The 12,453-nt window shown below is 39.8% G+C and overlaps 3 protein-coding genes across 4 annotated transcripts; all 3 read left to right on the top strand.

Moving 5' to 3' along the window:
* The first annotated feature begins 142 nt into the window (after nucleotides 1–142).
* LOC137745311 (calmodulin-binding protein 60 B) lies at nucleotides 143–3,262 on the top strand. Of its 2 annotated transcripts, XM_068485249.2 has the most exons (8): nucleotides 143–307; nucleotides 401–470; nucleotides 835–887; nucleotides 1,000–1,502; nucleotides 1,606–1,766; nucleotides 1,864–2,064; nucleotides 2,259–2,430; nucleotides 2,640–3,262. In XM_068485249.2, the coding sequence occupies exons 1-8, from the start codon at nucleotides 219–221 to the stop codon at nucleotides 3,140–3,142; spliced, it is 1,752 nt and encodes a 583-aa protein (XP_068341350.2). In that variant the 5' UTR covers nucleotides 143–218; the 3' UTR covers nucleotides 3,143–3,262. The 2 variants fall into 2 exon arrangements, with proteins under 2 accessions (XP_068341350.2, XP_088537818.1); XM_088681692.1 differs by lacking the exon at nucleotides 835–887 and having other exon boundaries at nucleotides 166–307.
* Nucleotides 3,263–3,836: 574 nt separating this feature from the next.
* Nucleotides 3,837–5,290, top strand: LOC137745312 (Chaperone DnaJ-domain superfamily protein). The gene is made up of 5 exons (XM_068485250.2): nucleotides 3,837–4,220; nucleotides 4,382–4,466; nucleotides 4,565–4,635; nucleotides 4,769–4,825; nucleotides 4,917–5,290. The coding sequence occupies exons 1-5, from the start codon at nucleotides 4,110–4,112 to the stop codon at nucleotides 5,061–5,063; spliced, it is 471 nt and encodes a 156-aa protein (XP_068341351.2). The 5' UTR covers nucleotides 3,837–4,109; the 3' UTR covers nucleotides 5,064–5,290.
* A 2,572-nt stretch (nucleotides 5,291–7,862) lies between these two features.
* On the top strand, nucleotides 7,863–12,033 carry LOC137744862 (importin subunit alpha-1b). The gene is made up of 11 exons (XM_068484669.2): nucleotides 7,863–8,347; nucleotides 9,031–9,127; nucleotides 9,213–9,304; nucleotides 9,391–9,522; nucleotides 9,654–9,839; nucleotides 10,015–10,178; nucleotides 10,262–10,340; nucleotides 10,559–10,687; nucleotides 10,821–10,948; nucleotides 11,037–11,414; nucleotides 11,507–12,033. Exons 1-10 carry the CDS (start codon nucleotides 8,138–8,140, stop codon nucleotides 11,410–11,412), a joined length of 1,593 nt encoding a protein of 530 aa, XP_068340770.2. The 5' UTR covers nucleotides 7,863–8,137; the 3' UTR covers nucleotides 11,413–11,414; nucleotides 11,507–12,033.
* Nucleotides 12,034–12,453: the final 420 nt, after the last annotated feature.

The raw sequence follows: 12,453 nt of genomic DNA, 5'->3' as shown, positions 1-12,453 counted from the left end.
GTTTAGAGCGTGAGCTAATCTTTGCCTTGACTTTCAAGGTTTGGCGTGTTTATGGTTTGTACGAAGAACCTTCCTTGTACCTTCTGCAATCAAAAGGTCAGACCAAGATTATATATTTAAGGACACAGAAGCTAGCTGCTGTTCGAAATCTTGTGTGCTTTTCAGATACTCAACTAAATTAAACTAGCTGCCAGCTGCTGTTTTCGGGCGGGTTTTTGATGGTCCCCAAGAGGCATTTTCGCGACCCGGGAAGCGAGGACTTCGAGTTTCCGGTTCCAGAATCCAAAAGGAGGCCTACTTTTAGGAAGTGAGTGGTTTAGTTTGAGTGAAAGTTTGGTGCTTTTTGGTTGATTGAATTCGTTTTTTTGACTTTCGGGTTTTTGTGATGCTTGTTGTGCAGTGTTGTTAGGGATGTGATGAGAGACGCCACGCTGAATGAACGCGAGTGGGAAAGCTTCTTACGGAGAATTGTAAGTCCAAATCTCCGTTCTTGTCTACACGAATGAATCTGAGCTCAAACTTGAGGCTTAAGAAAGCATTCCGTCGTAGTTTTAGTGTATAATTCTGTAGTAACATAGAGGTTTAAGGTTTGATTTTGCTTTGTTTCCTCGATTTTAATGACTTCGATTAAGAAGATGGGTTGAGTAGCTGCTAACATGAAAACTAGGATTGACTGTTAGGTTTGGTTTCATTAGCCCTCTTGTGATAGAAAGCAAGAACACATGTTTGCCTGTTTAAACGCTGTTTTTTAACATTTAGAACTTGAATTTGTTCGAAATCGTTTCCTGGTGAGGTTTCTTGAGTTCATTGTTCATGTATCTTTGTCGTGTGTAGGTGCGAGAGGAGGTGGAGCGCGGTATTCGTCCCTTCCTCATGTCATCTCCAAGGTTATCTTTTAGATCAAATGTTTGTTTTCTGTGAAATAACGAAGGTCTTATAATTTTTTCTTAGTCATCAAAGCTTCCAATTGCTGATATAATCTACATGATAAACACGCAGCGTATCCAGGCCGTCGCTGGAAAGTGGGAGTACTTCTGGAGGAAGTGGCTTGCAGTTGCGTTTTGTCAACAAGCTGGCAGGAACCATATTCACAGGCGGTAGGGTGGAAGCAGAGAATGGCGAGCCTCTTCAAATTGAACTAGTCGATGCCAGTACCGGTGCTATAGTCCGTTCCGGTCCCCTATCTTTGCTGAAGCTTGAACTTCTTGTCGTGAATGGTGAGTTCGGGTCTGATGATCAAGAGGATTGGACCGAACGAGAATTCAACAACTACATTGTTCGCGCAAGGGATGGCAAGAGGCCATTAGTGACGGGCGAGATACATGTTACACTAAGAGAGGGAGCTGGTTCTGTTGGTGATGTTATGTTTACTGACAACTCGAGCTGGATAAGAAGCCGAACGTTCAGACTAGCAGCTCGAGCTGTGGCCAAATCTTCGAGTGAAGTACGAATTAGAGAAGCTAGAAGTGAACCGTTTGTGGTTAAAGATCACCGTGGAGAATGTAAGTTCACGAAAACTTAACTCACTACTCTTTGATCTTTACTAAAATATAGACAATTTTGGCATTGAACTAAATGAAACTGACATAGAAAATGTTGATTCAGTGTATAAGAAGCACTACCCTCCAAACCTAAACGACGAAATATGGCGCCTGGAAAAGATAGCGAAAGATGGAGCCTTCCATAAGAGACTGTGCAAGAATGGAATCAGCACAGTGGAGGAGTTCCTGCAGTTGTACATGAGAGATGTATCCTCACTACGAAATGTAAGAGAACCATTTGTTCTGCTGAGCAGTGTGCCTACTGTAGTTTATGCCCGTAGTTTAATCTGTATCTGTCTAATTTTCTGCTGCGAAAATGTAGGCTTTCGGTGGGATCTCGACCAAGATATGGGAAACAATCATAGAGCATGCTATGACCTGTAAGTTGGATGACCATAAGTGCTATGCCTATCATGGAGCTGAGCACGATGTAAGTCTCATGTTCAATTCCATCCACAGGCTTGAAGGGGCAATAATCAATGGCCGGTTCTGTTCTCTGGATGAACTCGACGCGCATCAGAAGGTACGCGTACTATGCATTTTCGAGCTCCTTTGCATTTTCTAATCTCCCACGGCTGTTCTTGATCTGCCTTCATTTTTCGGTTGCTATAACTTCGTTCCGAAGACAAAGAACTGTTGCATGATTGATGGAGCAAACTTTAGAAAATTCCTTAGGGGTAAAGAAACTTATGAGTTCCCTGGTTATGTTTGTTGCAGATGCTGGTGGAAACTCTGAAGCAGCATGCTTATCAAAATGTAAGAGATTTGATCCCTGTCGATTCTTCAACTATATTTGGCCTTTCGAGGCCCTTGCCATGTCCACAAGCTGAGCAATTCACCAGTCCAAACCCTGATCTGCAACAAATTCAATTTCAGTTCACACATCAAGGTAAATGTTACTTTGTGCATAAGGTATAATACGCTGACGAATGTAAAGTCCCACATCGGAAACCTGATAAAATAAAATGCAGCTTAGGGATGGTATCGTCGTTGATTGGTAGTATCTGTTGGTCCGTCTCTCTGAAATCTTAACATTATGGCATGTTCTGCCTTACGTGTGGTTTTCCAAGTAACTGAAAACCAAGTAATTTTTCACAGATGAACTCCCAATACAACTAGGTTTCAACCATGGATCAGCTTCAACCTCATGTGCCTACCAAGCAGAAGGCAGCAGCAATCAGTTAATGGTTTCTCTAGCACAAAGCCAACCAATGCAACTCCGAAGCAACAGCTTTTCGATGGAGGACTTTAACTCCGTCATCTACAATGAAGAAAGCAGTTGGCCGCCTCTCGGTGTTTTCCAAGCGCCAAATCTCCCAACCGGTCATTTAGGGACAGAAAACCTTTTCCAGGTCCAAGCATCAACTTGGTCTCCTGCAAACCCAATATGGGGACAAACAGGCGGCTTCTACTTCACTTCAGGTAGCGAAGCAGAAGCCGCACATTTCCCTCTTCCTGCTTTTGTACATAACGCAGGGACTAGACGGAAACCCAAGGCATGCTGGTGCAAGCTTCGTGCCGCCATTAAATGGTGGGTCTCCGTTAGGAAGCATGGGAGTGCTAGAAGAATGGCAAGGCCTCCTATGTATCTGAACTACTAGAAGAAATGTAGGTTAAACTTTTCTGCAGTTAGTTGATCATAGTGTACATAGTGTCAAACTGATCTATGTAAAACTTGGTTTTTGAAACGAAATACAGAATAAAAATCACCGCTTTATGTATTTTACTTAGTTGTTATTTTCACTGCAAGGAACTGCGTAGATTTTTGTGATCATCGTAAATCTATTTGACCATAATAGTATAACGTGGTGTGTACTAGTATGTTAAAGGAAGCGGGGCGATACTAATTTAAGATGCTAACTACATAAGTGCAGAAGTGAAATGCAAAAGATGGACGTTAATGAATCAGACTGATGATGACACGTGAAGTGCGATATCTTGTTAAAGAATTTGTATAATGATTTCATATGCTAGTATAAGTAGATACGCAAGCGAAATGCAAAAGCAAACGTACAATAAGTTGGTCAAACTAATGAAACTTTTGTTCGTTATGCATTTTTATTAACAATATTTTTTTTGTCCAGCATCGTCAAAAACGCTTTTGATCATCTGAAAGTAAATATGGGCCAATTCCATCTTCAAATAGGCATAAGAATCCCACAATTGAGAACCCGACATGCCTGGACCTTCAAACAAAGCCCAATGGCAGAGCGCCGTAATTCAAGTTAACTTCAGGCCCTTTTCTGAATATTATGAAGAAAATATCTAGCCGCACGGCAGACGGAGTCAATTTTCGTACACATGAAAATAAATTCTCGAACCTTCCTCCCCCGGATCTGTAACCAAGATATTTTCTCCGTCTCTAAACAAACGTGACCACCCAAAAAAAAAAATCACAGAGAAACGCACAGAGCCTCCCTCTTTTCTTCTTCTTCTCTCCGGCAGGCCCCGTTGCGGGAGAGAGAAGCTTTTCAGTTCTTGGAGCTCTTCGGCTTTGAATTTTGAAGGCTCTGTTTTGATTTTTTGATTTGTTGGGTGGGGTGAGGGTTTTTGTGGGTGTGTGGAGTGATGGACAGAGAAGGAGGATCCAACGGCGGATCTTCCTACTACGCCGTCCTCGGGATCCGCAGGGACGCCTCCTTCTCTGATATCCGCACAGCTTACCGCAAGCTCGCTCTGGTAATTCCCCTTCACCAAACGCCGCTGTTTTCATTCTCATTCATCTTCTGGGTCCTCCGTTTTCTGCAAATCAAAACTAACAACAGCTTAATTTCGGAAATTTTCTTGGGTATAATTTGATCTTGCGATTTTTTTTTTTTTTTTTTTCATTTTATTTGAAGAAATGGCATCCGGATAGGGCGCGAAGTCAAACGGCGGCGGGAGAAGCCAAGCGGCGGTTTCAGCAAATCCAAGAGGCTTACTCCGGTAACGTTATGAATTTACGTTCATACGACGTCGTTAGTTAAAAAAGCCTAATAGCCTTGAATTTCTCGCGCTAACGACGCCGTTTTAGTTGTCCGCAGTTCTCTCGGATCAGGCAAAGCGGTCGATGTACGACGCCGGGCTCTACGACCCCCTCGAAGAAGAAGACCAGGTGCGTTAAAAAATTATTTACCGTACAGAATGCGCGTTAAAAAAAAAAAAAAAAAAAGAGTAAAAAAACAAAATGGCGTCACTGTTTTTGGGTTTCCTTTTCTGTCCCTGAATTTTTGTACTTTTGTCGGCAGGAATTTTGCAATTTCATGGGTGAAATGCTGTCCATGATGAACAACGTGAAAGACCAGGTAAGGACAATGTGGTAATTTTGTCATTCAACTTTCCTTAAACGCGATTAATGCTTTTCGGGGGGATCTAATTACAATTTTGATTATTCAGGGGGACAGTTTGGAAGACCTCCAGGGGATGTTCAACGACATGGTCGGCGGAGATGGGATGATGGGATTCGACTTCGGCGACATGGATCCGACGGCGAACAAGAAGCCACGTGTAGGTGCGTCAAGAGGTGCCAAGTCTCGCTGCTAGCGCGATGCAGCGGATCATGTGAAGGAAATGTTGTTTATTCAAAAATCCCCCACCCAATTGTGTTTTATTTTAATTTTCGTTTTTAATTTGGACTGGATTAAACTTTTATTTAATCCTTAATTCCCGGATTAAGAAGTGATTGGAGGTTAAGGGGGTTAAATCCAGTTTGTGGGTGGTGACTCGTGTTTGTTGGTGGATTTGGTAATTAAATAATTCTCCTTTATTCCTTTTGATGGTTTCTGTTTGTAGTTTAATGTGATCGGTAATTCGATGTAGTTGGTTGACACTGACGTCTTCCTTTTACTGGTTTCTTCTCTTGTGCATTAATAAAATGGGCCTTTTTAGATTAGATGTGTTGCAATTGTAAGACGGCAGTCAGTGTTAATAGGTCCTGATTAGGCGCTAGTCAGTTGTCAGTTTAATTAATTTAAGACGTTTGAGAATTAATAAATGGGTCTAGACGTGCTTAGAGACTCGTCTAGCCATGTTTAGACATTCTACTTAAGTCGCAGCTCTTATAGGAAATGTGTTTTAATTCTTTATAATTATGTGTCATTTTATTGTAATTTATGTATTTCAATATATTTTTTTTTTTTTTTTTGTGTATAAGCACACATTTATATGATATATAATTGATTTAATTTAATTATATTACCAAAAAAAAAAAAAAAACTCCCTAGCCCTCACCTGGAAACTCAGTCTAGGCTTCTACTTGTCGCCTGATCAGCGTCTTTTTTGAACCTTGATCAACCACATAGCACACCATTGATCAACCACAATGCACCCGCTTATCACCATACGCATAGCACACCATTGATCAATCACATGTCGAAGGCGCTCCACTTCCAAAAAAATTGACACCCATATTACACATCCATGAGAAACATGACAGGTCAACTTTCATATGAGGTCATTTAAAATCGATTGATAAGTAAACAAGCTACCATTCATCCACTCGTTCCAAACAAAAATCTCCTTACAAGAGCCAAGTGTACACAAAGTCATCCCCTTGCCTCTGCGCGTAACCCTTGGTCGCGCAAGGAGAGTGACGGACGCATAGGGCAATATTGCTTTGCATGTAACAAGGTATCTTTGATTTGATTTGTCTAAAACTACAAGTCCAAGTCCCACAGTCGCCAGCTAGGCAATCAGTAGAGATATTTGTTTGGCACAAGTGTGGTTGTTGTAGGTTTGAGATAGCCTTTGGTTCTTATTAGACCATACAAAATAGTGTGCTAGATTTGCTAATGATACTTTTCTGTACTTATAAGTGAGATTTTGAGTTTAATTCACTTTCATGGCAAGTTCGATAGAATCAATACTAATCGTTATGGCTAACTTATTTTGAGTTGCGATATTGAGAAAAGGTAAAATGACCTAGGATTTAAGGTGCATGAGTAAATGCTCTTAAATATTTTGAGTTAGAAGCTCTTTGTAAATATTAACCCTTTCTTAGAGTCAGAATTAGTTTATATCAAGAGCATAGCCGACTTTGAGATTTTGGGAGCCATATGCGAGATTCAAATGGAGGCCCTTATAAGGTTTAAAATTTTGGTTGTTTTATTTTCTTTTATATTTTTATTTTTTATTGTGTGTAAATTGATTACGCAAAAGAAAATAAATTCAATGAAACACGTTGTGGTGACTAGGTACCTATCAGCATCCCTATATTTTTGGGTTCGAAACTCCTTGATTTTAAATACAAAAAGATAAAATAAAACATAAAAAGATGAAGTGACGAAGAGGTATTCAAACATGGTTAGAGCTACAGAGATAAGAAGCGCGAGAACACTTACACTAAGAACTTAATTTGGTCAATTGATATGTATATACTTCACATACAATTAAAATAAAATCGTAAATTGAGGGTACTTTCGAACTAGGGGCCTGTACGATGGCACCGCAATGAAAAAAATTATTTGAGAATAGAAAGAAAGAAATTTTTATTAAAAGATATAAATGATAGAAAATTCATAAGGAAAACTAACGAAAAATCGAAAAAAAAATTTAGTTTTAATGAAAAATGACAAATAAAGGTGTAGTAAATAGAACTAGAAAAATGTGAAAATGTAGTTTTTCGTTAAAAGTAAACAGTACCATGAGTGTTTCGTTAAAACTCTCAAATTTATAAGGAAGTCATGTGCGAGATGTTGGTCCAAAAATTGTGTAAAAGTATTTATTAGGCCCATAATTTACCTAAAGTATGGTGGATCAATAATGGTTTACTCGATTTGATTTGGGCTTGTTTAAGGGCCTTTTTTTCCTGGGCATATTGGCGGGACCAATAAACTTCGTTTTAGAGAAGCCCATGACGTCTATTTATTTTCCTTGTTTGTGATTTTTTTTATTGTTTTTAAAATATTAAATTCTTTTTTCATATAAAACAATTCTAACCTTATAAGAAATTTCAAAGAAAGTCAGCCACCTCAGTCGTTCTCATATTCTTTTTGGTTTTCTTAAATTAGCCCAACAATTTAATTCTTTTCTGTACACTTTGAATTACATTTTGCTATCATGTGGATTTAGCGTCTGCTTACATTTTTACTCCTACGAAAATAATTGTCTTACTACTATTGTTTCATGTGTATTTGTGTCGACAAATGAACTAAAGGAAGCTAAAATTACACTATAAAATCAATTGACAATAATCAGAGGTCGACATCAGGACACTTTTGTGGGTTGCGTCAAATAAATAGAACTCTCAGCGAACCCGTTTGGGGCCGGTTTTGATGGGAAAAAAACCGTTTCCCTTCGTCGAACAATCGAACCAAGACCAAGGAAAGCGACAGTATTTCCCTCATCTTCAAATTCAAACCAAGTGGCAATCTCCGTAATTACCTGCCGATCCGAGCCCAAAACCCCAACCCCCTCGCACCCTTCCGCGTACGCTATAAAAATCATATCCATCTGGATGTTCCGATCCCTCCCTCACTTGAAAAATATAGGAAATAAACACAAACCCCACTCCCAAACTCCCCAACTCTCTCTCTCTCTTCTTTCTCTCTCCTTTGCTCGCTAAAACCCCTTCGCTCTCTCTCTTCTAGGGTTTCGGATTCTTAATTTGGATTGAAACGATGTCGTTGAGGCCGAACGCGAGGGCGGAGGTCCGCCGGAACAGGTACAAGGTGGCTGTGGACGCGGAGGAGGGGCGGCGTCGGAGGGAGGACAATATGGTGGAGATCAGGAAGAACCGCAGAGAAGAGAGCCTCCAGAAGAAGCGCCGCGAGGGGCTTCAAACCCAGCAATTGCCCTCCGGTCTTCACTCCGCCGGTCTGGATAAGAAGGTAAAACCTAATGTTTGATTTTGGGGTGATTTGGGGGTGTGGTTGACTTGATTTGTAGGGGTTGTTAAATTGGGATTTTACTGATTAAGATGAATGTGTGCGTTTGGTGACTTATTGTTTTATTGGATTAGGATTGGATTGATTAATTGGTTACTGTGATTATCAATTACATTCAATTTTAATTCCGTCGTTTAGCTGAAATGGAAGCTACTTTTATGCATATGATCGGCGTAGGAGTTGTGGGTAGGCTATCATTGAGTTCATGATCGGCGCAGAAATAGTTTTAATCCTTTGAGCGGTTGTTAGATGCATGCTGAATTCCTACTCTACTAAGTTATTTTGTTCATTTGGGGATGTGAGTGTTTTCTATTTAGTAGACTTTAGCATCACTGTTGTTTTGTTGCTGTTTTGTCAAGTCCTGCCTTAGTTTTAAATATTTTTTAGGATTCCAAATGTTTCAATTTTCAAGTCGCGGAGCTGTGCTTAGGTTATTGTTCCGTGTTTGTGGCTGCGTACTGATTAGTGCAGTTCCACTTAAAAAAAAACTTCTAGAGTTTGAAATGAAGGAAAATCGATGCATATATTTTTTTCCTGTAAAACATGTTAATTATGCTTTAAGTTTTGGTAGTTTTGACATCGTGTTGGAGATAATATTAATAGTGGTTGAATATTTCTTGATACAGCTAGAGCATCTACCATCCATGGTTGCTGGTGTTTGGGGTGATGAGGGCACTATGCAGCTTGAGGCAACAACCCAGTTTAGGAAGTTGCTTTCAATTGGTGAGTAGACGTTTGGGGCTGTACAATTTTTTCCCTTCATACAGCAGACTGTACTTGCCTAGTGATTTTTTTTCCTACATGCTAGAACGTAGCCCTCCGATTGAGGAAGTCATACAAGCGGGTGTCGTTCCTCGCTTTGTTGAGTTTCTAATGAGGGAGGATTTTCCACAACTTCAGGTATGATACTTTCATTTTTAATGTTTAGTTATTAATTATGTTCTTATTTATGTCTGCTAAAAAATGTTGCATACAATTTCCTGCAGTTTGAGGCTGCTTGGGCTCTTACAAATATTGCATCTGGGACATCTGATAATACAAAGGTGGTAATTGGTCAGGGAGCTGTTCCGATATTTGTGAAACTGCTTAGTTCTCCGAGTGATGATGTTCGTGAGCAGGTAAACTTTGGGAAGATCAGTTGGGGTTTTGCTCCAAATTGTTAGGTTTATTTTGTTGCTCTTGTCTAGTTTATATCTACTGTAGTGTTGACTGTCATTGATTCCTTCCCCTTGTCATCTTTGACTTGCAGGCTGTTTGGGCATTGGGAAATGTTGCTGGTGATTCCCCTAGTTGCCGTGATCTTGTACTTGGTAATGGGGCTTTGCTTCCATTGCTTTCACAGCTTAATGAGAATGCAAAGCTCTCTATGCTGAGAAACGCAACTTGGACACTGTCAAATTTTTGCAGGGGCAAACCACAGCCACCATTTGATCAGGTTAGGGTTTTAAAGATATGTTTAAGTTGAAAGACTCTGAACCTAGTCACTTAGGTGTTATATGGCTTTGGTAGTACAGTCTGCTGTAATATTTTGGCAAGAATGTCAGGTTAATTCATGTTGCGTCCGTACTAAGAATGGTAGTTTGATATATTTTTTAAAATTTTTGTTGCAGGTTAAGCCTGCCCTTCCTGCTCTTGCGCGTTTGATTCATTCAAACGATGAAGAAGTCTTGACTGATGCTTGTTGGGCTCTTTCGTACCTTTCTGATGGTACAAATGACAAAATCCAAGCCGTTATTGAATCTGGAGTGTGCCCCCGGCTTGTTGAGCTTTTAATGTGAGTGCTTACAGTACTCTGTTTGTATTTCATCCCTTATTGTTATGTTCTGTAAATTCTGACTTTTCTAAGCATTGTTCCAGGCATCCATCTCCATCAGTTCTCATTCCTGCTCTCCGCACAGTTGGAAATATTGTTACTGGAGATGATATGCAAACTCAGGTATTGTTTGCTCTTTGGCATTTTGGTTGTCTTGTTTTCCCATATGTTTCTAGATGATATGTGACCCAGTATGTTATTCCTTCTCTATGGTTGCCCCTATAGAGAATGACGAAATAATAGAATTTTAAGTTTAATGGAATAAAGGACAGATTTTCCCTTTGCCATTGTAACATTTCTGGTTCTGCATTTGGAATTAATGAGCTTTTGTTTCTTCGTAGGTTATCATCCAACATCAAGCTCTTCCTTGTCTGCTAAATCTTTTGACTAACAATTACAAAAAGAGCATCAAGAAGGAAGCTTGCTGGACTATTTCAAATATCACAGCCGGAAACAAGGAACAGATCCGGGTAATGCAAAGATATTCTCATTTCTTTGAATATTTACATTCGTGCAATCATGAAATGTAGAACTTGATTTAGAGTTTCTGTCAGGTCTGTCATCTGGGGTACTGATGTACTAATTACTTGGTGGATTTAACAGGCTGTAGTTGAGGCTAATATAATCGGCCCTCTTGTTAATCTGCTTCAAAATGCTGAGTTTGATATAAAGAAAGAGGCTGCATGGGCAATCTCAAATGCTACATCTGGTGGTTCTCATGAGCAGATAAAGTACAAAGAAAATCTTGTTAGCTTTATTACTACCGATAAAGTATGAAGCTTTGTTCTGTACTGATTTAATTTGTCTATTCGGTGACAGGTTTCTAGTTAGTCAAGGGTGTATCAAGCCGCTGTGTGATCTTCTTGTTTGCCCAGATCCTAGAATTGTTACAGTTTGTTTAGAAGGCCTGGAGAACATTTTGAAGGTTGGTGAAGCCGAGAAGAACTTGGGTACTACTGGAGGTGTGAATCTCTATGCTCAGGCGATTGAAGATGCTGATGGTTTGGAGAAAATTGAGTCTCTGCAGAGTCATGACAATACAGAGATTTATGAGAAGGCAGTAAAGATGCTCGAGACATATTGGTTGGAGGACGACGATGAAACAATGCCACCAGGTGATGCTGCTTCAACAGCGTTCAACTTTGGAGGGAATGACGTTCCAACTGTCCCATCTGGTGGATTCAACTTCGGCTAGAGGTGATGCACCTTTCACAAATTACTTAATTTCATGTTTCGGAATGTGGACGGTGTTGTTGATGTTTCAAATTGTAATATTGTATCAATTGCAGAAACATTCCTCAGCAAGGCAATAATCCAGTCAGGTCAGGTCAGGTCAAGCTTCATGTTATGTTCGAGTCCTGTTGTAGGGTTGAATGTTGTCGGGGGTGGCTGGCTCAGGTGTTTGAACCAGCTGGTTTAAATCGGTTCAGGCTTCCATGGGCTTTGATCATAGGGACATCACCAACACAGATTAAAGGAAAGAACCGGAGTTATTTTTTTCGGCGTCGTTATTTCCGGTGGTCGAGTCAATTATCCCATGAAGCAAGATTTTGAGTTGTTTTCTCGTCTTTCCATTTGTTTTAGGTGTCATATGTCTACTACAGTTGATCACAGGTGGTTTTGGAACTCCCAAACTCTGTTTTGGTAGTCGACGGTCGAAGGATTTCTGTTCTTGCTTATGGTTCTGTCTGTTGTTGAATCTTCGTCTTCCCGTTTTCGGGTTCCAGATTTGTTGTTGGGTCGGAGTCAAAATATATTGCCGGATGGTATACCTTTTTATTGGTTATATATTAAAAGTTGTCTAAAGATTTTAATATGATCGAGAAAAACATTTGGACTTAATATGTTAATCCTACTTCTTATGTTAATGCCGAAGGTTAACACAAGGAATTTTGTATGGTAAAATTTTAATAAATTTAATAATAGCCCTATTAATTTGGTAGGAATGAAGTAAAAAATGAAATGTGGATGTTAACTAGATGATGGGGTTGCATGTGGCGTTTTATCGCGTTGGCAGAAAAGCAATTATGCATATGCACTTAGATGCGGGTTCGATCTCCCTCTCTTTTACTGCTATCATTTATTTTTGGTGGGTCTGGGCCATCTAACGAATGGACATGAACAAGTTATGCCTTGGAATGAAAGACGATTTCGAATCCTCTTTGTATACGAACAAAGAAGCTATAAGTAATGTAATTATGAATCTCGTGTAGAGTTTGATTCCGACTCAATATAA

This window comes from Pyrus communis, chromosome 12 (genome assembly GCF_041283825.1).
Source record: "Pyrus communis isolate YQ-2024b chromosome 12, ASM4128382v1, whole genome shotgun sequence".
In the NCBI taxonomy this organism is placed as follows: domain Eukaryota; kingdom Viridiplantae; phylum Streptophyta; class Magnoliopsida; order Rosales; family Rosaceae; genus Pyrus; species Pyrus communis.
This window is presented reverse-complemented; position numbering and strand designations above follow the sequence as displayed.

Excerpts from the sequence above, each read along its gene's own strand:
- LOC137745311 (XM_068485249.2), top strand. The coding sequence starts at position 219 with ATGGTCCCCAAGAGGCATTTTCGCGACCCGGGAAGCGAGGACTTCGAG. Across the intron at positions 1,767-1,863 it reads ATGTATCCTCACTACGAAAT|GCTTTCGGTGGGATCTCGAC; the intron begins GTAAGAGAACCA and ends GCGAAAATGTAG. Across the intron at positions 2,065-2,258 it reads AACTCGACGCGCATCAGAAG|ATGCTGGTGGAAACTCTGAA; the intron begins GTACGCGTACTA and ends TGTTTGTTGCAG.
- LOC137745312 (XM_068485250.2), top strand. The coding sequence starts at position 4,110 with ATGGACAGAGAAGGAGGATCCAACGGCGGATCTTCCTACTACGCCGTC. Across the intron at positions 4,221-4,381 it reads CTTACCGCAAGCTCGCTCTG|AAATGGCATCCGGATAGGGC; the intron begins GTAATTCCCCTT and ends TTTTATTTGAAG. Across the intron at positions 4,826-4,916 it reads TGAACAACGTGAAAGACCAG|GGGGACAGTTTGGAAGACCT; the intron begins GTAAGGACAATG and ends TTGATTATTCAG.
- LOC137744862 (XM_068484669.2), top strand. The coding sequence starts at position 8,138 with ATGTCGTTGAGGCCGAACGCGAGGGCGGAGGTCCGCCGGAACAGGTAC. Across the intron at positions 9,128-9,212 it reads TAGGAAGTTGCTTTCAATTG|AACGTAGCCCTCCGATTGAG; the intron begins GTGAGTAGACGT and ends CCTACATGCTAG. Across the intron at positions 9,840-10,014 it reads CACAGCCACCATTTGATCAG|GTTAAGCCTGCCCTTCCTGC; the intron begins GTTAGGGTTTTA and ends TTTTTGTTGCAG.